General features: G+C 44.8%; 1 protein-coding gene across 1 annotated transcript in view; it reads right to left on the bottom strand.

Annotated features, from left to right (window-relative positions):
* Positions 1–1,914: 1,914 nt before the first annotated feature.
* Positions 1,915–26,555, bottom strand: part of LOC138946620 (mucin-19-like) — a 148,160-nt gene continuing 123,519 nt past the window's right edge. Inside the window, exons 66-82 of the mRNA XM_070318064.1 lie at positions 26,227–26,271; positions 25,414–25,818; positions 24,954–24,998; positions 24,079–24,495; positions 22,585–23,346; positions 19,816–20,844; positions 16,117–16,221; positions 15,206–15,331; positions 14,699–14,821; positions 14,155–14,240; positions 13,822–13,927; positions 12,593–12,712; positions 12,113–12,238; positions 8,172–8,315; positions 7,349–7,576; positions 4,893–5,104; positions 1,915–2,204 (exon numbers count right to left, since the gene is read on the bottom strand). Of these exons, the coding sequence (XP_070174165.1) occupies positions 2,157–2,204; positions 4,893–5,104; positions 7,349–7,576; positions 8,172–8,315; positions 12,113–12,238; positions 12,593–12,712; positions 13,822–13,927; positions 14,155–14,240; positions 14,699–14,821; positions 15,206–15,331; positions 16,117–16,221; positions 19,816–20,844; positions 22,585–23,346; positions 24,079–24,495; positions 24,954–24,998; positions 25,414–25,818; positions 26,227–26,271 (4,127 nt within the window). The 3' untranslated portion in view covers positions 1,915–2,156. The remainder of the gene's footprint in view (positions 2,205–4,892; positions 5,105–7,348; positions 7,577–8,171; positions 8,316–12,112; positions 12,239–12,592; positions 12,713–13,821; positions 13,928–14,154; positions 14,241–14,698; positions 14,822–15,205; positions 15,332–16,116; positions 16,222–19,815; positions 20,845–22,584; positions 23,347–24,078; positions 24,496–24,953; positions 24,999–25,413; positions 25,819–26,226; positions 26,272–26,555) is intronic.

The raw sequence follows: 26,555 nt of genomic DNA on the forward strand, positions 1-26,555 counted from the left end.
CATTTTCAAATTGTCCTACAATATGAAGCAGATAAGGTACATCAAAAAGGAAGACAGATTCGTGGAGGATATTGTACACGCTGCACGATTAGTGCGTATTATTTAATCGTTTTCTTTTTTACCTTTTCATAAACTGCTATTATACAGGGCGGTGGTCAAGCAAGTCGTGACTGCAGGCAAACGTGTCACTTCGGCACGCTACAAAAATCGTAAACATGCATATTTTTCAACAAGGTGAAAACAGTTGTGGGGTAATTTGTTGAAAAATATGCATGTTTACGATTTTTGTAGCGTGCCGAAGTGACACGTTTGCCTCTCTCAACATGATTATTTAATTTGAATTATTTGCCAAAGCGTTACATAATCAAAGTTCGGGACAGCGATCTTCAAAGTGACAGTGGGCGTCTATTTCAGCACTACGAGGGGCACATGCGCATATCCGGGTGTCCGTTCGGCCGGCAACGGCCAATAAAGTAACCATTTCAGCACTGACCCAAGACGACCCAACCCGGTCCCTGGCCCATTTCAGGTCTCCTCTAGCAGCCGGCAGCCAGCTGTCTACATCCCCCCCCCCCCCCCCGCATTTTTTGTGTGTTTTGTTCATACAAAGCCGGGTTTTCCCGTGTAACATGCCCCTAATGGCTTTGCCGTGAGGGCGTAAAACTTACATTTTCTCATGCGCATCTACGGGACTTTGTTTGTCTGGTGTGTTTTTATGTGTGTGTGTATGGTTGTGTCTGTGTGTGTATTTGTGTTTATGAGTGTGTATGGTTGTGTCTGTGTGTGTTGTGTTTATGAGTGTGTATGGTTGTGTCTGTGTGTGTATTTGTGTTTATGAGTGTGTATGGTTGTGTCTGTGTGTGTATTTGTGTTTATGTGTGTGTATGGTTGTGTCTGTGTGTGTATTTGTGTTTATGAGTGTGTATGGTTGTGTCTGTGTGTGTATTTGTGTTTATGAGTGTGTATGGTTGTGTCTGTGTGTATGTGTGTTTATGTGTGTGTATGGTTGTGTCTGTGTGTGTATGGTTGTGTCTGTGTGTGTATGAGTGTGTATGGTTGTGTCTGTGTGTGTATTTGTGTTTATGAGTGTGTATGGTTGTGTCTGTGTGTGTATTTGTGTTTATGAGTGTGTATGGTTGTGTCTGTGTGTATGTGTGTTTATGAGTGTGTATGGTTGTGTCTGTGTGTGTATTTGTGTTTATGAGTGTGTATGGTTGTGTCTGTGTGTGTATTTGTGTTTATGAGTGTGTATGGTTGTGTCTGTGTGTGTATTTGTGTTTATGAGTGTGTAGGCCTATGTATGAATTAAGGGAGGGGGGTTTGGCTTTATAGTACTTTCATACGAATTTGTGTTGATTTTTTAATTGGTACCTGACGTTATTGTCAGGTCGATTTTGGGGGTACTCTCACTTCGGCAGCGGTCACGTGATACCTACAACAGAAATCTTTGATCCGAAAAGTGTGCCGGGTAGCCAAGTGAAGGGACTTTAATGGCATATACAGTTTGAATGAAATGACACGGCAATGAATGTTTTAGTTGAGGTACTTAAATGGGTGCAATAATTGTTTTGCTCATGAGTTTATATATGTGTGTATATGGGTATATGTGTGTGCGTGTGTGTGTGTGTATGTGAGTATGTGTTATTTTAGTGTACAATCGCTTGACTGAATGGTTAATCACGCCTCAGCGTTCTTGTTTTCTTGTGTTTTGTAGTTTTGTTTGTTTGTTGTCTTTGCCTTTTTGAAGTCGATGTTGCACGCACACACACCTCCCACACACACACGCACGCAAAAACACATACGCATGCACGCACACACACAATTTAACTGACACACACACACACACATACGCACGCACGCACACACACACTCTCTGTCTCTCTCTCTTACACACACACACACGTAAGAGCAACACAATTTCCATAACAATCTTTAATGGTTACCATTTTCCACCTTTCAAATTCAACATAAATTAGTAGTTTTGTTCAGCCATATTGCTAATCACCCTGCTGTACGTATCCATGCAAGTGTTTTACAAAAACCAGGCTGTATGTAAACAGTGTTTTCAGCTATCCGTTAAATGGCCGTTCAAAATACACGTGTTTTCCTTGACATACGTAACAGTGGAAGGTAAAATACTTGTGTTTCTCTTGACACTATTGCTCGGGTTCAGCCACACAGCTGCACGCCGTGATCACTTGCTCCTGAAAATACACGCATCAACATAATCAGTAAAACTAAGTGTGAGGTACACACACACACACACACACACACACACACACACACACACACACACACACACACACACACACACACACACTCACACACAGACACGTCATACACACACAGACACACACAGACACACACACAGACACCCACCCACACACACACCCTCCCACCAGACACACACATACAATGTGATGTTTTCTTGACACTCTAGTGGGATAATCAAAACACGTAATGCTGCTACAAATGTACACACGCAATTTGCATATCTGCACACACACACACACACACAGACAGACATGCACTCACACACACACACACACACACACACACACACACACACACACACAGACAGACATGCACTCACACACACACACACACAATGACATGCACATACACAAACACAAGAACACACAGACGCACAGAGCCAGACATCTTCTCCACGATCCAGGCCAAGTTCTCCATAAAACCCTCATTGTTATCTTCACTCATTTCTCTTGTAAAAAAAAAAAACCCACACTCTAAAACTCTCAGGTAGGACAGCAATATAAATATACCTTTTTGGTCCTGATAGAAATGTCAGGGCAGGAATAGGTGAGGGACGCCTATTTCCCAATCTTTGCTAACTTCCCTCATTACAAAATAATTACCCCTTTCGGTCGTTATAGACAGGTACCATTGTTATACATAATAAACACTGTAGTAGATAACATACCTGTTTGATCGTTATGCAAATACAGGTACCATTGTTATACATAATAAACACTGTAGTAGATAACATACCTGTTTGATCGTTATGCAAATGATCGACTGAATAGTGGACCACCCTTTTAAGACCTTCACAAATCTGGTCTTAAAAAAGGAGGGAGTCTTAAAATGAGGCTAAACTTACAGAGGTTGTGACCAGAACATCTGAGAAAACATGGTCTTAACAAGGAGTAGGTCTCAACATGAGGCTAAATGTACAGAGGTTGTGACCAGAACATCTGAGAAAACATGGTCTTAATAAGGAGTAGGTCTCAACATGAGGCTAAATGTACAGAGGTTATGACCAGAACATCTGAGAAAACATGGTCTTAAAAAGGTGTAGGTCTCAACATGAGGCTAAATGTACAGAGGTTATGACCAGAACATCTGAGAAAACATGGTCTTAACAAGGAGTAGGTCTCACCATGAGGCTAAATGTTCAGACGTTATGACCAGAACATCTGAGAAAACATGGTCTTAACAAGGAGTAGGTCTCAACATGAGGCTAAACTTACAGAGGTTGTGACCAGAACATCTGACAAAACATGGTCTTAACAAGGAATAGGTCTCAACATGAGGCTAAATGTACAGAGGTTGTGACCAGAACATCTGAGAAAACATGGTCTTAACAAGGAGTAGGTCTCAACATGAGGCTAAATGTACAGAGGTTATGACCAGAACATCTGAGAAAACATGGTCTTAAAAAGGAGTAGGTCTCAACATGAGGCTAAATGTACAGAGGTTATGACCAGAACATCTGAGAAAACATGGTCTTAACAAGGAGTAGGTCTCAACATGAGGCTAAATGTACAGAGGTTATGACCAGAACATCTGAGAAAACATAGTCTTAAAAAGGAGTAGGTCTCAACATGAGGCTAAATGTACAGAGGTTATGACCAGAACATCTGAGAAAACATGGTCTTAACAAGGAGTAGGTCTCAACATGAGGCTAAATGTACAGAGGTTGTGACCAGAACATCTGAGAAAACATGGTCTTAACAAGGAGTAGGTCTCAACATGAGGCTAAATGTACAGAGGTTATGACCAGAACATCTGAGAAAACATGGTCTTAAAAAGGAGTAGGTCTCAACATGAGGCTAAATGTACAGAGGTTATGACCAGAACATCTGAGAAAACATGGTCTTAAAAAGGAGTAGGTCTCAACATGAGGCTAAATGTACAGAGGTTATGACCAGAACATCTGAGAAAACATGGTCTTAAAAAGGAGTAGGTCTCAACATGAGGCTAAATGTACAGAGGTTATGACCAGAACATCTGAGAAAACATGGTCTTAACAAGGAGTAGGTCTCAACATGAGGCTAAATGTACAGAGGTTATGACCAGAACATCTGAGAAAACATGGTCTTAACAAGGAGTAGGTCTCAACATGAGGCTAAATGTTCAGACGTTATGACCAGAACATCTGAGAAAACATGGTCTTAACAAGGAGTAGGTCTCAACATGAGGCTAAATGTACAGAGGTTGTGACCAGAACATCTGAGAAAACATGGTCTTAAAAAGGAGTAGGTCTCAACATGAGGGTACAGTCATTTACAGAGGTATCTGAGAAAACAGTGTCGTGTACACTACATTGGGGTGTGCACGTTATACGTTAAAGATCCCACGATTGATAAAAGGGTCTTTCCTGGCAAAATTGTACAGGCATAGATAAAAATGTCCACCAAATACCCGTGTGACTTGGAATAATAGGCCGTGAAAGGTGAATGCTCGCCCTAATAGGCTTGAGGTTTGCTGGCCGATGTGAATGCGTGATATATTGTGTAAAAAATTCCATCTCACACGGCATAAATAAATCCCTGCGCCTTGAATCCGTGGTTGAGATATGTGGGCGATATAAATTGCATAAAATAAATAAGTAAATAAATAAAAGGGGGGTTCCACTGTAGAAGATAACCTACCTGTTTGGTCCTGGTGGACCCGTCAGGACAGGTGAACGTGAGGCTGGCCGATCTCTGTGGCGTGGCCGTGGTGTCGGGCCTGCAGCACTTGCCCGGCACGTCGCCACAGCCGCCGTAACAGAAGCCCACGTCTTGGTCTCCAGCACTGACGCAACCATCCGCGTCACGCAGCTTGGCGAAATTACGCGTCACACTGCAGTTCTGAGGCTTCTCTGTTGATGACATGAAGAATGAGTCAAAAACAGTTCTGAGGCTTATCTGTGGATGACATGAAGACTGAGTCAAAAACAGTTCTGAGGCTTATCTGTGGATGACATGAAGAATGAGCCAAAAACAGTTCTGAGGCTTATCTGTGGATGTGATGAAGAATGAGCCAAAAACAGTTCTGAGGCTTCTCTGTGGATGTGATGAAGAATGAGCCTAAAACAGTTCTGAGGCTTATCTGTGGATGTGATGAAGAATGAGCCTAAAACAGTTCTGAGGCTTATCTGTGGATGTGATGAAGAATGAGCCAAAAACAGTTCTGAGGCTTATCTGTGGATGTGATGAAGACTGAGCCAAAAACAGTTCTGAGGCTTATCTGTGGATGACATGAAGACTGAGTCAAAAACAGTTCTGAGGCTTATCTGTGGATGACATGAAGACTGAGTCAAAAACAGTTCTGAGGCTTATCTGTGGATGACATGAAGAATGAGTCAAAAACAGTTTTGAGGCTTATCTGTGGATGACATGAAGAATGAGTCAAAAACAGTTTTGAGGCTTATCTGTGGATGACATGAAGAATGAGTCAAAAACAGTTCTGAGGCTTATCTGTTGATGACATGAAGAATGAGCCAAAAACAGTTTTGAGGCTTATCTGTGGATGACATGAAGAATGAGTCAAAAACAGTTTTGAGGCTTATCTGTGGATGACATGAAGAATGAGTCAAAAACAGTTCTGAGGCTTATCTGTTGATGACATGAAGAATGAGTCAAAAACAGTTTTGAGGCTTATCTGTGGATGACATGAAGAATGAGTCAAAAACAGTTTTGAGGCTTATCTGTGGATGACATGAAGAATGAGTCAAAAACAAGAATGGTGAGGCATTGGAACGTCTTAATTTTTTGTTTAAACCCAAATCCCAAAACAAAGAGACTGCCAACGTTCCAACAACCTACCTTTCTTGTTTTTTGATTTAGTTTAAACCCAAGACGTTCGTGAGTACCACGACCCAATGCTCTTTATAGTGGACTCACAGACAATTGCATGACATGACAACTTATCTCAGAGCGTTAATTATGTTGAGTGTCTGGCCAGATAGTCCTTTGCCAGAGTGTGAACGTTATCCGTCCGTCTGTGTGTGAACAGTGAGTGTTATTTGATTTGAGTCTTGTTATTTCCTATACAGTGAGTGTTATTTGATTTGAGTCTTGTTATTTCCTATACTGTTTCCATACAGACAGAGACGGTAACCTAGACAACACAAGAAATTCCTACGAGGTAGGAAAAACACCCCCGTCAAACGGAAATAACCTTCTCAGTTGGTGGCAGTGACTGAGTGAGAATGGTTATTTCCCTTTGACCATTAAGATGTTCCTCTATAAGTCCTTGTATAATTTTAATCCACCAATAACTCCCTAACTGTGTGTTTGACTGGTCCCAATTTTTGTAAGGACCGTCTCAGGAATGTATAGAACCTGTTCACCAAGTTTGGTGACGATCGGTCCGTTCATTCTTGAGATCTATATGCGAACACAAACAAACAAACAAACAAACAAACACATCGAGCGAAACCTATACACACCCCTATACCGGGGGTGTAAAAAGCGCCAAAGAAGAAGGACGAGATAATAAATATTGCTCGTCATGCTTTTCTGGTAGCGAACACATCACAGTGGAACACATACTATAATCTTGCATGATTAGGTTTCTGGTCAAAACGACGATGATTCTGTTCTCCAGCAGCTGGGAGGTCTTGTTAAGCTCACAGGACGTCTGGACCCCTCTCACTCTCTCTCTCTCTATTTCTCCCAACCTCTCGCTCTCTCTCTCTCTTTCTCCCTCTCTTTCTCCCAACCTCTCGCTCTCTCTCTCCCTTTCTCTTTCTCCCAACCTCTCGCTCTCTCTTACCCCCCCCTCTTTATGTCCCCCTTTCTCCCTGCCTACCTTCACAAAGCCCGTTCTCCAGGAGTTGAAAGTTCTCGATCAGTTTACAGGACGTCTACGCCCCTCCCACGTTCTCTCTCTTCCCCACATCACCCTCTCTCCCTCTGTTCCCCTCCCTCTCTCTCCACCCATCCCCCCCTCTGCCTACCTTCACAGGCCCTGTTCTCCAGCAGTTGGAAATTCTTGGCCAGCTCACAGGCGGTCCTCCTTAGCTTGCACTCGTTGTCGTCACTCTCTCTCCCCTCGTTCTCTCTCTCACCCTCTCCACCCCCTATCTCCTCCCTCTCTTCCCCCCCCCCCCCCTGCCTACCTTCACAGGCCCTGTTCTCGAGCAGTTGGAAGTTCTTGGCCAGCTCACAGGCGGTCCTCTTCAGCTTGCACTCGTTGTGGAAGCTCCGGACGACGTTGCCGACCAGCCCGCAGACCGGGGACTCGGGGCGCCCAGCGCAGTCCGGGCATTCGCACCTGCCTTTACCTGTCGCCCCGTCCACCACGCACACCTGGCCGGGGTTGTTACACGTGCCGGGCCTGCACGGACCTGACACACACAGGTAGGTAGACATGTCACTCACACACAGGTAGGTAGACATGTCACTCACACACAGGTAGGTAGACACGTCACTCACACACAGGTAGGTAGACATGTCACTCACACACAGGTAGGTAGACATGTCACTCACACACAGGTAGGTAGACATGTCACTCACACACAGGTAGGTAGACATGTCACTCACACACAGGACTGGTAGGTACAATTGTTACGTCCCTTTCTTTATTAATAAAGCTCATTATGGAATACACTTATCATAGTAAATAAAATTACAATATATATGACAACCAACCCCCCCCCCCCCCCCCATATTGCTTTGCTTCGCCTTTTAAATACGCATACTGACCATCGTCACACAGTTTATAACAGTTGGCCTCCTCTGTGTGTGTGTTTGTGTGTGTGTGTGTGTGTGTGTATGTGTGTGTGTGTGTGTGTGTATGTGTGTGTGTGTGTGTGTGTGTGTGTGTGTATGTCTGTGCGGTTACAATTGTGTGTGTGTGTGTGTGTGTGTGTGTGTGTGTGTGTGTGTGTGTGTGTGTGTGTGTGTGTGGTACCATACATGCTGTTCCCAGTGTGTACTCACCATCGTTACACAGCTTGTAGCAGCTGGCCTCCTGTGTTAAAGGCAGGTCAGTCTGACGAAGTCTCTGTCTGTTTCTCCGTGTCCGCCCCTTCCCGCACTTGACGTCACACTCGCTCCAGTCGCTCCACTTCGTCACGGGCTCGTCTGGTGACAGACAGTTAGACAGATCTACACTAATCGCCATAAAAAACTAAACACATACATTTAGCTGTAGAACTTTGTGATGCGGCCAGTTATAGTAAAACCAAGTATATTGCCAGAAAGGTAATTCATTCCCCTACCGTTTGAAACAAAGAGTTTCATTTTTCATCAATTAGTTTTTATGCAGTGTACCGGAGACATAGGACACCCCCCAAAATCAAATTCGCAAAAGTAAATTTGCAGACACTAAAATACACAAAAAAATCAAAATAAGCAAGAGTGACCCCGTTTTTGATCGCACATTGAAGAACAACACATTTTCTACCCGCACAAATTGATTTGGTTCAGCTGTTGTGCCTATCAGTGTTGTTTTGCCATTTTGAAGAAGACAGGTGTCAGCCTCGTCAGAAGCCGTAAAAGGCCTGTTTTGGCGTCATTTCTTGTGGGCTATGTGGGTAAAAACCCTGGTGTTTTGGAATGGCTTATTGTATTGCTTTTAAATTTGACATGAGTATTGATAACATAATTGCTAAACAGTGTGTAAATTATCATGGCGTTTTGATGAGTTTTTTTGACGTACTGGAACTATTCAGAAACGTTTGATTACATTGTAATAACTTTTTACAGTATAGTTGCAAAAATTCAGCATTTTGCACACTTCAACACAAATGAATATTACAATTGGGAATCAATTTTGGTACAAAAACAACAACGCGCTTGAGTGGTATCACTATGGAAATGTGAACGCGAAACAACAATTACGAAAAACAGGTCTTCCAACATCAAAACCAAGTTCAGCGCAGCAGACTTAACTGGCACGTCACTCATAGCGATAAAAAGCGCGAGCGTGCCAGTTCAGTGTCCGGTATCCAGCTTCCGGTATTCATGTCATCTTTGTCCCCAGCCTAGCCTGGCATAGCTTTTCTCTTCATTTCACAGGAAAAAAATGATACTCTGAGGTTGTAGTTTCTGAGCCGTTTTGTGAAACAAAAGAACCCACTTGACATCACTGTCGTTACAAGTTACTCAAACACTTCATGATACATGAATACCGGAAGTAACAGAACCAAGAGAACCCACTCGACACCACTGTCGTTACAAGTTACTCAAACACTTCATGATACATGAATATCGTAAGTAACAGAACCAAGTGAACCCACTTGACACCACTGTCGTTACAAGTTACTCAAACACTTCATGATACATGAATACCGGAAGTAACAGAACCAAGAGAACCCACTTGACACCACTGTCGTTACAAGTTACTCAAACACTTCATGATACATGAATATCGTAAGTAACAGAACCAAGTGAACCCACTTGACACCCGTGACTGTCGTTACAAGTTACTCAAACACTTCATGATACATGAATATCGTAAGTAACAGAACCAAGTGAACCCACTTGACACCACTGTCGTTACAAGTTACTCAAACACTTCATGATACATGAATACCGGAAGTAACAGAACCAAGAGAACCCACTTGACACCACTGTCGTTACAAGTTACTCAAACACTTCATGATACATGAATATCGTAAGTAACAGAACCAAGAGAACCCACTTGACACCACTGTCGTTACAAGTTACTCAAACACCTCATGATGCATGAATATCGTAAGTAACAGAACCAAGTGAACCCACTTGACACCACTGTCGTTACAAGTTACTCAAACACTTCATGATACATGAATATCGTAAGTAACAGAACCAAGTGAACCCACTTGACACCACTGTCGTTACAAGTTACTCAAACACTTCATGATACATGAATATCGGAAGTAACAGAACCAAGTGAACCCACTTGACACCACTGTCGTTACAAGTTACTCAAACACTTCATGATACATGAATATCGTAAGTAACAGAACCAAGTGAACCCACTTGACACCACTGTCGTTACAAGTTACTCAAACACTTCATGATACATGAATATCGTAAGTAACAGAACCAAGTGAACCCACTTGACACCACTGTCGTTACAAGTTACTCAAACACTTCATGATACATGAATACCGGAAGTAACAGAACCAAGAGAACCCACTTGACACCACTGTCGTTACAAGTTACTCAAACACTTCATGATACATGAATATCGTAAGTAACAGAACCAAGAGAACCCACTTGACACCACTGTCGTTACAAGTTACTCAAACACGTCATGATACATGAATATCGTAAGTAACAGAACCAAGTGAACCCACTTGACACCACTGTCGTTACAAGTTACTCAAACACTTCATGATACATGAATACCGGAAGTAACAGAACCAAGAGAACCCACTTGACACCACTGTCGTTACAAGTTACTCAAACACTTCATGATACATGAATATCGTAAGTAACAGAACCAAGAGAACCCACTTGACACCACTGTCGTTACAAGTTACTCAAACACCTCATGATGCATGAATATCGTAAGTAACAGAACCAAGTGAACCCACTTGACACCACTGTCGTTACAAGTTACTCAAACACTTCATGATACATGAATATCGTAAGTAACAGAACCAAGTGAACCCACTTGACACCACTGTCGTTACAAGTTACTCAAACACTTCATGATACATGAATATCGGAAGTAACAGAACCAAGTGAACCCACTTGACACCACTGTCGTTACAAGTTACTCAAACACTTCATGATACATGAATATCGTAAGTAACAGAACCAAGTGAACCCACTTGACACCACTGTCGTTACAAGTTACTCAAACACTTCATGATACATGAATATCGTAAGTAACAGAACCAAGTGAACCCACTTGACACCACTGTCGTTACAAGTTACTCAAACACTTCATGATACATGAATACCGGAAGTAACAGAACCAAGAGAACCCACTTGACACCACTGTCGTTACAAGTTACTCAAACACTTCATGATACATGAATATCGTAAGTAACAGAACCAAGAGAACCCACTTGACACCACTGTCGTTACAAGTTACTCAAACACGTCATGATACATGAATATCGTAAGTAACAGAACCAAGTGAACCCACTTGACACCACTGTCGTTACAAGTTACTCACCTCATGATGCATGATACTGATACACGCACAGCCCGGCGGTGACATTACGAGTCACTTTCTACTGCAGATACGCCGATATCACTGAGACAAACTGAGACAAACTGAGACAAACTTCCAATTCTTTGTCCTTTCCTGGTGGACCCGCAGAAAAAAACTGACATAGTTTTTATTTGACGCCATTATTAGCATTATGACGTCTTCTCGAACTTTATTTTTCTTTTGAAGTCAGAGATTTCATCCGACAGTCATGCGCCGTCGGTTTACCCGCCATCGACAGGTAGGCATGAGTTGTGCCGTCCAGCGTCACACCTCGACAAGGTGAGGGTTAAGAAAGTGTCCACATTGTTTAGGATTCAGCTTACCTCCACCCTCTCCGCATGGCTCCATAGAGTCTTCAAGCTTGATGTCACTGCGGTCTATCTCACACATGACTCACAGCCTATAACTAAGAGGATCATCTTACCCTTGCCCTCTTCGCATGGCTCCATAGAGTCTTCAAGTTTGATGTCACTGCGGTCTATCTCACACATGACTCACAGCCTATAACTAAGAGGATCATCTTACCCTTGCCCTCTTCGCATGGCTCCATAGAGTCTTCAAGCTTGATGTCACTGCGGTCTATCTCACACATGACTCACAGCCTATAACTAAGGGGATCATCTTACCCTTGCCCTCTTCGCATGGCTCCATAGAGTCTTCAAGCTTGATGTCACTGCGGTCTATCTCACACATGACTCACAGCCTATAACTAAGAGGATCATCTTACCCTTGCCCTCTTCGCATGGCTCCATAGAGTCTTCAAGCTTGATGTCACTGCGGTCTATCTCACACATGACGAGGCGGAACATGCAGGCACTGCTGTAGACTTTCTTGTTGGATCCACATACCGGGTCTGAGGACAAAGGGATATACTGATAAGAAATGAACACAGGAACAACCAATAACACAAGCTACTAGTGGCAGACATATTTAAATAAAAAACACTCCTATCCACATAAGCACACACACACACACACACACACACACACACACACACACACACACACACACACACACACACACACACACACGGGACAGTTACACTTGGCGGACACACACACACCGACACACTTACAGACAGAGGTACAGACTGACAAACTCACTGGAGTTATCAGGGGTGGAGGCACCCCCACAGTCGGGGCAGCTACACTTGGCGGACACACTCACAGACACACTAACAAACAGAGGTACAGAATGACAAACTCACTGGAGTTATCAGGGGTGGAGGCACCCCCACAGTCGGGGCAGCTACACTTGGCAGAGCCCCCGGGTCCTGTCTGAGAACACTTCTGGAACGGCTTGTCGCACTTCACATCGGAGCAGCTGTCTGTGAAACAAGCACGGGATACACAGACATATTCAGTCGTGTCAGGAAGAAGGTACATGGATACCATCTGGCTATATATTAACCGTTCTCTGTGGAAACTCCTTTATGTAAACGTTGTTTATTATTCAGCCTGGGACAGCTGTGTAACACAAGCACGTAGAAGGAACAGTTGACATGAATGGATAACAAGTGTACTCTCTGGAAACATCAGAATATATCTAGGTGTCATGTCCCCCGTCACTGTGGAGCAGCTGTATGGGAAGCTACAACCCAGGTACCCACAGACAGAGTGGCCGAGGGTGTGCGTTGATGTGGAGCAGCTGTATGGGAAGCTACAACCCAGGTACCCACAGACAGAGTGGCCGAGAGTGTGCGTTGATGTGGAGCAGCTGTATGGGAAGCTACAACCCAGGTACCCACAGACAGAGTGGCCGAGAGTGTGCGTTGATGTGGAGCAGCTGTATGGGAAGCTACAACCCAGGTACCCACAGACAGAGTGGCCGAGAGTCCCCCGTCACTGTGGAGCAGCTGTATGGGAAGCTACAACCCAGGTACCCACAGACAGAGTGGCCGAGAGTGTGCGTTAATGCCACCAGAAAAGCAGGTGTGCTGAGAACTGCTGGTAAACTTTATCTTTGAAACTAAATTCTCAGTTTTCAGCTGGTTCCAGTTTGACATTAAAAATGTTAAAACGCTTTTGCTATGAGAAAAAAACTTTCGAATGTCATTCGCTATCAATACTAGCTTTCTAAAACTAGAGTCACGCAGGAACTACATTAAACCAAAGATGGAAGAAATCTGAAACAACTTTTTTTGTCTCAAATATATTTTCAAGTTACAGAAAAGATTGAAGATTTACGAAAATACACCGAAGAATAAATGCCTCCATCATCCAACCAAAACTGTGATTATTCCCGTGCATCCAACCAAAACTGTGATTATTCCCGTGTATCCAACCATGACTGTGATTATTCCCGTGTATCCAACCATGACTGTGATTATTGACGTGTATCCAACCATGACTGTGATTATTCCCGTGTATCCAACCATGACTGTGATTATTGACGTGTATCCAACCATGACTGTGGTTATTGACGTGTATCGCTTACCTTCGCAGTATCCCTTGTGGTCGACCTCAATGGTGCGGTTGTTACGGCAACCCTGCACCACCATGGCGGCGAAGTTACCGTAAGTCTTGCCGTCAGACCCGCACACCTGTACAGGTAACACACATTGTACCTGTTACTGTGTTCACTCGACCGTTGCTGAAATTAAGCTATTGGACGCACGCATGCACGCTCGCATACACAAACACAGGTACAGAGCAGTTACAAACTCAAAGTACTGGAGTGATCTCTTCTTAAACAATTAACCACTAGCCATCATCATTTCCCCAAATAATCAACAACAACAACATTAGCAACAACAACAACAAGACTTACAGGTTCAGGGTTCCTACACTGACCACCGCTACAGGCACAGCATTCCTCGCCAGGTGCGCCGTACACCGAGTCCAGACGTTCGTCACCTGTAGCACACATAAAGTCTAAACACACCTGTAGCACACATAAAGTCTAAACACACCTGTAGCACACATAAAGTCTAAACACACCTGTAGCACACATAAAGTCAAAACACACCTGTAGCTCACATAAACATGGTGTAAGACCCTTAACGTCCTAGATCCGCCTTTTGATGGAGTAGTTGTTACGGCACACTCCGCCCCGTGTCCACAGTTCGGACCACCATGTCAAGTGTGGCCATGATTTTATGAAAAAACATGGAGTAACTATTACATCTCATATTTGAATAAACAATGTCTTGGAAACACAAAAATCCATTAATCAAAAAGTAGTCATTCCCCACTCGTGTCCAGTGCCAACACAGAACACACGCACGTAATAATGAAATGTCCGAGTGTGGTTGAGTGGTAAAGGGTGTGAGTAGTGTCACGTGACGCGTGACGTAAAGAGGGAGGCGACTCACGCTGGCACTGCTCGGCGTTCTTGGAGTAACCTTGGCAACAGATACACCGGTACGTGCCCAGCAGGTTCTTGCACTCGGCGTGCTCGCCACAGTTGGTTTCCGCGTCCTCGCACTCGTTGATGTCTGCACAAGGTCAATTGAGGTCAGATAATGGTCAAGGCCAGAGAGTGGTCGAGGTTAAGACAAAATCAAGGTCAGAGAAGTGTCGGAGTCAGAACTCACTTAAATGCGGATCTTATAACTGAACATTAAAATGTTTACACAGCTTTGTAACATGATGTTCTGGTCTGGATATTTAAGGGTCAAGGTTTTAACAAGGTTAAGGTCAGAGACAAGGTGCAGTGAAAGGGTGATAACAAGATAAGTGCGTGTGTGTGCGTGTGTGCGTGTGCGTGTGCGTGTGTGTGCGTGCGCGCGCGCGCGTGTGTGTGTGTGTGTGTGTGTGTGTGTGTGTGTGTGTGTGTGTGTGTGTGTGTGTGTGTGTGTGTGTGTGTGTGCGAGGCTTACCGTGGCAAAAGTCGTCCTTCTTAACGAATCCGTCTTGACACTGACACTGGAAGGAGCCCTCTGTGTTGACACACTTCTGACCCAGGTGGATGCACGTGTTGTCCCCTGTCTCGCACTCGTCAATGTCTGCAACACAAAGTAGTAACAATCAAATAAGGCGTAAGTTATAATAATTTATTGTTAAATTAGATACGTTGCTACCCCTGCATGGAGCATTGAAACAATTGCATAAAGACAGCAGAACATTTATTTTAAAAAATACGACTTACTCTAGACCAACAGGTATATGCTCACAATACAATTGAGAATTTGACACAAAGGCAGACAGACAGACAGACCGACAAACACAAAGACAGACAGACAGACAGACAAACAGACAGACAGACAGACAGACAGACAGACTACAATTCACAGTTTTGCCAATCTTGCAGTCACACTTTGCATTGACACACTGTTTATAGAGCAATGATATGTTACCTTTGCACATTTCACAGTCAGCAGTGTATCCCATCTTACAGACACACTGTGTATAATGACTAGGCCCAAAAAAAATTGTCTGTTTCTGGTAACATGGCTAAAAAAAAATAGGGTCGGTAGGTAGGGATTTTATTTTTTTTTAAAATTTTTTTTTTACCCCAAATGTTGACCAATAAAACTAACTTTAAAAATCGCGCAAAGAGACTGGATTCACTATACATAGAGACAAGACACTCAACACATTTACAAATCGTCAGCGGACTTTCGTTTTCACATGTTTTTGTTGTTCATTTTCTCACCCTGTCCTTTACCACCAAAAAAAATAAAAAAAATTTTGAGTTTGGAAAAAAAAAGTTTAGGGTCGGCGCCGAAATTTAGGGTGGGTCGGGTGACCAGAAACAGACCAATTTTTTTTTTTGGCCCTTGAGTCTTACCTTTGCACACTTCACAGTCAGCAGTGTATCCCATCTTGCACACACACGTGCCGGCCTGACACTGGGTGTTGGGCTTGGTGCAACTCACTCCGTCACACGGGTCAGCTGTGGGTCAACACACAAACACACGCTAGGTCAACACCACGTCCTATACCTACTAGTTACATTGTTGTGTTCACACAATCAATTAGAACTGACATCCATTACAATAGTCTTGTTTTGTTGATAAGGAAGGTTAGCAGAAAGAGAGAGGGAGAAGGAAATATTTAAAGTATGAAAGAATAAGTTGCGAAAGGCGAAAATACAATATTTAGTCAAGTAGCTGTCGAACTCACAGAATGAAACTGAACGCAACGCAACGCAGCAAGACCGTATACTCGTAGCATCGTCACTCCACCGCCCGTGGCAAAGGCAGTGCCCGTGGAATTGACAAGAAGAGCGGGGTATTCGTTGCGCTGAGAAGGATAGCACGCTTTTCTGTACCTCTCTTCGTTTTAACTTTCTGAGCGTGTTTTTAATCCAAACATATCATATCTATATATTTTTGGAATCAGGAACCGACAAGGAATAAGATGAAAGTGTTTTTAAATTGATTTCGAAAAAAAAATTTTGATAATGATTTTTATATATTTAATTTTCAGAGCTTGTTTTTAATCCGAATATAACATATTTATATGTTTTTGGAATCAGCAAATGATGGAGAATAAGATAAACGTAAATTTGGATCGTTTTATAATTTTTTTTTTTTTTTTACAATTTTCAGATTTTTAATGACCAAAGTCATTAATTAATTTTTAAGCCACCAAGCTGAAATGCAATACCGAAGTCCGGGCTTCGTCGAAGATTACTTGACCAAAATTTCAACCAATTTGGTTGAAAAATGAGGGCGTGACAGTGCCGCCTCAACTTTCACGAAAAGCCGGATATGACGTCATCAAAGACATATATCAAAAAAATGAAAAAAACGTTCGGGGATTTCATACCCAGGAACTCTCATGTCAAATTTCATAAAGATCGGTCCAGTAGTTTAGTCTGAATCGCTCTACACACACACACACACACGCACACACGCACATACACCACGACCCTCGTTTCGATTCCCCCTCGATGTTAAAATATTTAGTCAAAACTTGACTAAATATAAAAAATAACCTATACAAAATACCAGCTGTAATAATTGCAACAGTATTGCTGACATACCCAAACAACCTTACCAAACCGTTTTACCCACCTCGCTTTGTGTCACTAAAGCGTTCGAAACAAACAATAGAAACATTAGTCAAGCTCACTTTGATTCCAAAGAATGACAGGCGATCCCATGATTCATGATTCATGCCATTCATTCTTTAGTGCCACACGTTTCGGAGCACTCAAGCACCTGTGACGGTTTGACGGTGTTTTGCCAATGAAACCACACGACCTACTGGCCGAGTTCATGAATTTGGAAGTGTTCGAAAAAGTTCGACAAAAAGTCTTGGTTTACGTTTGCGTCATTATATTAATGACGTCATCGCTCTATTTGGTACGTGTTGTTATGACGTCGTACAGTAAGTCGTTGTATTGTTGTGTGCAGAAAGAAGCAGACGTGTGCATGTCTAGATGCAAGTCAGTCGCCGTCTGATTTATCGTTGCAGGAGGCAAGACGCCAAAGACGTTTTCAGTTAAAGAATTACGAAATGAATCGGATTTCAAAATCACAATGATTAATGCTGCGTCGCCCAAAACAAATAACGGTTTTGGGTGTGATGAAAAAAGGAACAGGGCCGGAGTGCTATGTAAATTATGAGCAGTTCTTCCACACCCATAAAAAAATTATGACACTATCAGCCTGTTTCCGCATATTGAGCCAGAACTTTTTGCTTTGGCAAATCGACGTTGCAGTTTCGGAGCAAACGATCCCAATTTCTTCGCGAATTTGCCTTTAAACTTGTTTTTTCCATTATATAACAATGCACAGCTCGAAAATATGGCCAAGAACAAATCTAAGTTACTTCAAAGAAAGAAGAATAACAACATTCTTGTCCGATACGACTTGCATTTTGCCGTGTACGCTGTAAAATCTCCCTACCTTCAAAGCAGACATCTTCATTTTCTTCCAAGGGAGAAATCGTTGGTCATAAAGTCTTGCAGGACCCAAACATACTTCTCCACGCTTTCTTTTCTTTTCATTATCAGTTGCTTCGCAAAAGTAAATTGTCATTCTTTTTGTCAAGTTGTCAAGTCAGTCAAAACGACTGCACAACACAGAACTGGAAAATGACACTCTGTGGAATACAAAGATCTTCCATTACGAAAGTATAGATCTGGAGAACTAAGCGTCGCACAGAACCAGCGCCCTTCCAATAGATCGTCTTTCATCGCCATTTTTCTCAAGTTTCTCAAGAGTATATCTTGTATATCTGGAGGCATCGTCGTCATTGTCCATTTTTTGGTTTTTTGGGGACTCTACTTAGGCAAGAAAGTAGTAATACCAAACATTTCACTAAATGTACAGCGCTCTCAAATACCACCACTTCTTTGATTGGGGGTGGAAGGGGGGAGGGGGGGGGGGGGGACAGGGGTTGCAAGGATACTGTCCTGACCACCAAGCGTAACGATTAGATGACGGTTGACACATGTGGGTCCAAAGCTGTGGGTTGGATCTTCTATGACAAGCATCACGGCGACTAAAGGCTATTTTAAGAAAACACCATCAATACACTGTAGACGGTGGCAAATATCGTTTGAAGAGCGATTGCTACAAAGCATCACTGGTGCATACCATTCAGCAACTCTAAAACCGATTCTGAAAATCGCAATTTCAACAATAAAGCAGAGAAAGAGAACACATCATCAAGGTCACCCCTGAACACATCATCAAGGTCACCCCTGGAACACATCATCAAGGTCACCCCTGAACACATCATCAAGGTCACCCCTGAACACATCATCAAGGTCACCCCTGAACACATCATCAAGGTCACCCCTGGAACACATCATCAAGGTCACCCCTGAACACATCATCAAGGTCACCCCTGAACACATCATCAAGGTCACCCCTGCACACATCATCAAGGTCACCCCTGAACACATCAACAAGGTCACCCCTGGACACATCATCAAGGTCACCCCTGAACACATCATCAAGGTCACGCCTGCACACATCATCAAGGTCACCCCTGAACACATCATCAAGGTCACCCCTGGAACACATCATCAAGGTCACCCCTGCACACATCATCAAGGTCACCCCTGCACACATCAAGGTCACCCCTGCACACATCATCAAGGTCACCCCTGGAACACATCATCAAGGTCACCCCTGGAACACATCATCAAGGTCACCCCTGGAACACATCATCAAGGTCACCCCTGCACACATCATCAAGGTCACCCCTGCACATAAAGTCATTTCACACCATAAATAAAGTGAAATATTGCAACAACAAGAAAGTCGAGCTTGCTGCAAAGCATGGAGGGCGTGTCCTGTATAAACTAGCGAGCACTAACACAACAACAAAATCAATAAGCATCACCACGCGTCATAAACGAGATGTTTTTTAAATATATAAATATATACAAATGCAGACCAAGGGAGACTACGAAAGCCTAACGGTACACCTTGTGCATCGTCAACAGCAGCGTGTGGGTGACTAATGCACTGCACTGGTGAAAGCTTAACAAGCAGCGCTAATGTGTGAACAAGCTTTTCAACAAGACCTGGTTCAGTTGGTCCTGGGCCTGGTTCAGTTGGTCCTGGGGCTGGTTCTGTGGATCCTGGGCCTGGTTCAGTTGGTTCTGGGCCAGAGTCAGTGGGTCCAGGGCCTGGTTCAGTGGGTCCTGGGCCAGAGTCAGTGGGTCCTGGGCCAGAGTCAGTGGGTCCTGGGCCAGAGTCAGTTGGTCCTGGGCCAGAGTCAGTTGGTCCTGGACCTGGTTCAGTGGGGCCTGGTTCTGGTTCAGTTGGTCCTGGGCCAGAGTCAGTGGGTCCTGGGCCAGAGTCAGTGGGTCCTGGGCCAGAGTCAGTGGGTCCTGGGCCAGAGTCAGTTGGTCCTGGGCCAGAGTCAGTTGGTCCTGGACCTGGTTCAGTGGGGCCTGGTTCTGGTTCAGTTGGTCCTGGGCCAGAGTCAGTGGGTCCTGGGCCAGAATCAGTGGGTCCTGGGCCAGAGTCAGTGGGTCCTGGGCCAGAGTCAGTTGGTCCTGGGCCAGAGTCAGTTGGTCCTGGGCCAGAGTCAGTTGGTCCTGGGCCAGAATCAGTGGGTCCTGGGCCAGAGTCAGTGGGTCCTGGTCCTGGTTCAGTGGGTCCTGGGCCAGAGTCAGTGGGTCCTGGTCCTGGTTCAGTGGGTCCTGGGCCAGAGTCAGTGGGTCCTGGGCCAGAATCAGTGGGTCCTGGGCCAGAGTCAGTGGGTCCGGGGCCAGAGTCAGTTGGTTCTGGGCCAGAGTCAGTTGGTCCTGGACCGGGTTCAGTGGGGCCTGGTTCTGGTTCAGTTGGTCCTGGGCCAGAGTCAGTGGGTCCTGGGCCAGAGTCAGTTGGTCCTGGGCCAGAGTCAGTGGGTCCTGGGCCAGAGTCAGTGGGTCCTGGTCCTGGTTCAGTGGGTCCTGGGCCAGAGTCAGTGGGTCCTGGGCCAGAGTCAGTGGGTCCTGGGCCAGAATCAGTGGGTCCTGGGCCAGAGTCAGTGGGTCCGGGGCCAGAATCAGTGGGTCCTGGGCCAGAGTCAGTGGGTCCGGGGCCAGAGTCAGTTGGTCCTGGACCTAGTTGGTTTAAACACAATTTTATTCAAAATACATGACACGAAACAATTGACAACGAGAGACTAGGAAGAAAGCGCGTATGGGACAAGAACATCGATGCTGAGACATGCAGTAAGTAAATTCAAATAAATGTACATTTTCGGTATGATTCGTTAGGAATGTACAGAAGAAAGCAAACAATAGCAATCATTACTTATGTTATATGTAATCGATGGAACAACACAGAGAGTGGCGGGTTTCCGTTCTCCTGCACACAAACATAAACACTACCAGTACGTGGGCAAATCCTTCAAGTTAGTCGACCAGATTCAGCAATAAACGATTGGACCGACTCGAAAATCAATGTATTTATGCGAAATGAATGTTGCTCGTTGCCTTTTAATAATGTCTGAAATTGACAGGCAATGAGTTGATTGTGGACATACGAGCATTTCCATACAACGTGCAGTGTAACAAGTAATGTTCAGCTGTTACGTTTGGTACACGCACACTGTGGGTTGTCTTTTAAATGGCGTTTGGATAAATCGGAATTAAGGTTACTCATATTTAAACGCATTTTAACTGTGTTGTATTTCTACCTGTCTTTTTCCAAAATAATAATAAACTGGTACATAACGAAGAGGACTTTGTAAATAATGCTTAAACTCGCTAATTGAGTTTGTGGTTTTAACCACATCAGGCAGATCATTCCATAAAATTGTTGTCGATGGAACGAAGGATGTTCGGACGATATCTGTCCTGTAAGCTGGTGCAAATCTTTCAAGTGGTCGTCTTTTGTGATAAGGATTTTAAGATGGAACTAGTGGTGGCAGGAGGTTAACTAAATATTGGGGACATTCACCATGAACCATTTTATGATATATATAAAATCATTTTATGTTGTCTCCGGCGTTCCTTTAAACTGCAAAATCCGCTTACTTTGTAAATCTTACCATGACTAGTTCTCCGCACACCGCCAATTATAACATATAAAGCTTCAAGGCGTAATTTTTCCAGAGTTTTCGACAGGGCTTCGGTACAACTATCCCATAATACATCAACATAATCAAAATGTGGCAAAATAAAGGATTTATACATTATTTCCAAACTTTTTCTGCATAACTTATACTGATAATGTCTAAAACAATTAATCAACAAAGTGGGGTTTTTCACAATATTTCTGACTTGAGCGTCCCATTTACAGTCATTTTGCAAAAGAATACCGAGGTGCTTGTGTTCCTTTGTGTCTTCCAGAACAATTCCATTAAAAACTAACGGGTCAATTTTATATTCAGCAATTTGGTTTTTGTTTCATTAAATGAGACTTTCCAACGTGCTGCCCAACAACTAATTTTATCAAGGTCTGTATTTAACATTTCGGCACGTCTTACCGTATCATTCAATACAAGTGACATGCTAGTATCATCAGCAAACAATTTAATAACTGGCTCAATATCATTAACAATATCATTTATATCAATCAGAAACAACAAAGGGCCTAACACTGCACCTTGAGAACGCCTGTTTGTATACCCTTCAACTCTGACTTGGCTCCTTTAACAACTAATTGAACACGGTTTGTTAAGTAACTACAAAACCATGCCAATAATCGACCTCCAACACCAATGGACTCCAATTTTACCAACAATCCTTTGTGCCAGACTTTGTCAAAAGCTTTGGACACACAAACAAAATAGCGCCTGAGTTGTTAAACCGCTGTCGTAAATTAAACACACATCAATGTAATAGAGACAAGTGGACCTGGTTCAGTTGGTCCTGGTTCTGGTTCAGTGGGTCCTGCACCAGAGTCAGTGGGTCCTGGGCCAGGTTCAGTGGGTCCTGGGCCTGGTTCAGTTGGTCCTGGTCCTGGTTCAGTTGGTCCTGGGCCAGAGTCAGTTGGGCCTGGGCCTGGTTCAGTTGGTCCTGGGCCTGGTTCAGTTGGTCCTGGGCCAGAGTCAGTTGGTCCTGGGCCTGGTTCAATTGGTCCTGGGCCTGGTTCAGTAGGTCCTGGGCCAGAGTCAGTTGGTCCTGGGCCTGGTTCAGTTGGTCCTGGGCCAGAGTCAGTTGGTCCTGGGCCTGGTTCAGTTGGTCCTGGTTCTGGTTCAGTTGGTCCTGGGCCTGGTTCAGTTGGTCCTGGGCCAGAGTCAGTTGGTCCTGGGCCTGGTTCAATTGGTCCTGGGCCTGGTTCAGTGGGGCTTGGTTCTGGTTCAGTTGGTCCTGGGCCAGAATCAGTTGGTTCTGGGCCTGGTTCAGTTGGTCCTGGGCCTGGTTCAGTTGGTCCTGGGCCTGGTTCAGTTGGTTCTGGGCCTGGTTCAGTTGGTTCTGGGCCTGGTTCAGTTGGTTCTGGGCCTGGTTCAGTTGGTCCTGGGCCTGGTTCAGTTGGTTCTGGGCCTGGTTCAGTTGGTCCTGGGCCTGGTTCAGTTGGTTCTGGGCCTGGTTCAGTTGGTTCTGGGCCTAGTTCAGTTGGTCCTGGGCCTGGTTCAGTTGGTTCTGGGCCTGGTTCAGTGGGTCCTGGTTCTGTAGCTGTGTTTTATGCAAACCACATGGAATATATAATGCAAATGAGAACTGTCTCCAATGAGAAAGGTCGTTTCTTTTCCACGTATTAAAATGAAATGCAAGTGTGGTCTGGGTGACCGAGTGGTAACGCACTTGCGCTCGGAAGCGAGAGGTTGCGAGTTCGACCCTGGGTCAGGGCGTTAGCAATTTTCTCCCCCTTTCCTAACCTAGGTGATGGGTTCAAGTGCTAGTCTTTCGGATGAGACGATAAACCGAGGTCCCCTCGTGTACACCACATTGGGGAATGCACGTTAAAGATCCCACGATTGACAAAAGGGTCTTTCCTGGCAAAATTGTATAGGCGTAGATAAAAATGTCCACCAAAATACCCGTGTGACCTGGAATAATAGGCCGTGAAAGGTGGATGCAGCGCCTAAAGGCAGTTGATCTACTGGCCGATGTGAATGCGTGATATATTGTGTAAAACATTCCATCTCACACGGCATTAATAGGTAACATGCGCCATGAGTCGCCTTGTGTGGTGAGATACGTGCACGATATAAATCCTCGTAAATAAATAAATAAGTACTTACAACATGTTTTTTGTTAAAGTACACGAGAAGAAAAAAAGAATTCTGTTATCTAGAGTTTAACATGGCTTACTGTCCTGAGTGACAGTGAAAAACGATGTGTGTGAGAGACTCACGTTTAGTGATCGTGAGTGACAGTGAAAGGCGATGTGTGTGAGAGACTCACGTTTAGCGCATCCAGTGAGTTGCTGCAGAGTGAGAGTGGAAGGACTCTGGGTGCTGGCCGGTCCCTCAGCCACGATCACCACCTTGTCCACGGCCTGGTCGGCATTCAGGTCAACATTCACTGCGCCCTCCCCGCCGGCTGGCACCGCCACCGTCTGTTCCGTGGGCTGGTCGTCAGCGGCAGAGCCAGAGAAGTAGTAGAGGACTTTGAGGCTGTCCACGTTCTGGACTGTCAGGCTGGCGGACTGCAGCGTGACTCCGGTGTCTGTGGGTGTCAGCACCACGCGCACTGTCTGGCCGGCAGCAGCCGTGAAGGAGTTGGCTTCCCCTGCCTGGGTCTGACCCTCAGTGGTGGGCGTGAAGTCTCCAGCGGTCAGTGTCTTGGCCTCGCCCTCCGAGCACACCTCTGTAACGGTAACTTACTGTGTAGCTGTATGCAATATCTCACACCTCTGTAACAGTAACTTACTGTGAAGCGGTATGCAATATCTCACACCTCTCAAACAGTAACTTACTGTGTAGCCGTATGCAATATCTCACACCTCTGTAACAGTAACTTACTGTGAAGCGGTATGCAATATCGCACACCTCTGTAACGGTCACTTAATGTGTAGCCCTATCGCACACCTCCAAATGTCAAAGCTTACCTCAAATGCAAGCGACAAGTGTCAAACATATTCAGAGAAATGAGAGAGATCGAAGAGAGGATAGGCGGGGGCAGGGAGCAGATCTCAAAACTGGACAGTGCACAAGGCAAACTTAACTTCACATTGACAAAAAGAAAGTCAAGGGAGGGACAGTTCGACAGTCAAAAAAAGGAGTCAGACAGACAGACAGTGAGGGGGAGAGAGAGAGAAGAAGAGAATCTACCCGTACCTGCTGCAGTGGTTGGCTGTGGTGCTGCGGTTGTTGCAACGACAGCTGTTCAACACACAAACATCAACAGCACATGAATCACACGTTTAGTTTAGCTTCCCTTCCCAAATCTAAAGACGAGCAAATAAATGTAGATTTACTCGCTATCAGTACCAGGAACAAAACGGTATCCTGAGAGCCATTGAAAGGCGATATGTGTGAGAGACTCACGTTTAGCGATCGTGAGTGCCATTGAAAGGCGGTGTGTGTGAGAGACTCACGTTTAGCGATCGTGAGTGACAGTGAAAGGCGGTGTGTGTGAGAGACTCACGTTTAGCGTTCGTGAGTGACATTGAAAGGCGATGTGTGTGAGAGACTCACGTTTAACGATCGTAAGTGCCATTGAAAGGCGATGTGTGAGAGAGACTCACGTTTAGCGATCGTGAGTGACAGTGAAAGGCGGTGTGTGTGAGAGACTCACGTTTAGCGCATCCAGTGAGTTGCTGCAGAGTGAGAGTGGAAGGACTCTTGGTGCTGGCTGGTCCCTCAGCCACGATCACCACCTTGTCCACGGCCTGGTCGGCATTCAAGTCAACATTCACTGTGCCCTCCCCGCCGGCTGGCACCGCCACCGTCTGTTCCGTGGGCTGGTCGTCAGCGGCAGAGCCAGAGAAGTAGTAGAGGACTTTGAGGCTGTCCACGTTCTGGACTGTCAGGCTGGCGGACTGCAGCGTGACTCCGGTGTCAGTGGGTGTCAGCACCACGCGCACTGTCTGGCCGGCAGCAGCCGTGAAGGAGTTGGCTTCCCCTGCCTGGGTCTGACCCTCAGTGGTGGGCGTGAAGTCTCCAGCGGTCAGTGTCTTGGCCTCGCCCTCCGAGCACACCTCTGTAACGGTAACTTACTGTGTAGCTGTATGCAATATCTCACACCTCTGTAACAGTAACTTACTGTGAAGCGGTATGCAATATCTCACACCTCTGTAACGGTCACTTCATGTGTAGCCCTATCGCACACCTCCAAATGTCAAAGCTTACCTCAAATGCAAGTGACAAGTGTCAAACATATTCAGAGAAATGAGAGAGATCGAAGAGAGGATAGGCGGAGGGAGGGAGCAGATCTCAAAACTGGACAGTGCACAAGGCAAACTTAACTTCACATCGACATAAAGAAAGTCAAGGGAGGGACAGTTCGACAGTCAGAGAAAGGATGCAGACAGACAGACAGACAGACAGACAGACAGACAGACAGACAGTGAGGGGGAGAGAGAGAGAGAAGAAGAGAATCTACCCGTACCTGCTGCAGTGGTTGGCTGTGGTGCTGCCGTTGTTGCAACGACAGCTGTTCAACACACAAACATCAACAGCACATGAATCACACGTATAAGACTGATCTGTAGGAGTTCTTTGGACTTCGTCTGTTCAAATCAAAACACCCTTCAAACATACACAATTTGAGAATCTATTTGGGTGATGATTTTGGCGAATGTATGTGCAAGAAGTCAAAGGAACATTCGCTGTTCTGTAATTTGGACACATCGTCATTAATTAACCCACAACTGCTCCGCTATCTAGCTAATTGCATCCAAGTCCCAAGTGTGTTCAACAACTTATTTGTTCAGTGCC

Source organism: Littorina saxatilis, linkage group LG14 (genome assembly GCF_037325665.1).
Source record: "Littorina saxatilis isolate snail1 linkage group LG14, US_GU_Lsax_2.0, whole genome shotgun sequence".
In the NCBI taxonomy this organism is placed as follows: Eukaryota; Metazoa; Mollusca; class Gastropoda; order Littorinimorpha; family Littorinidae; genus Littorina; species Littorina saxatilis.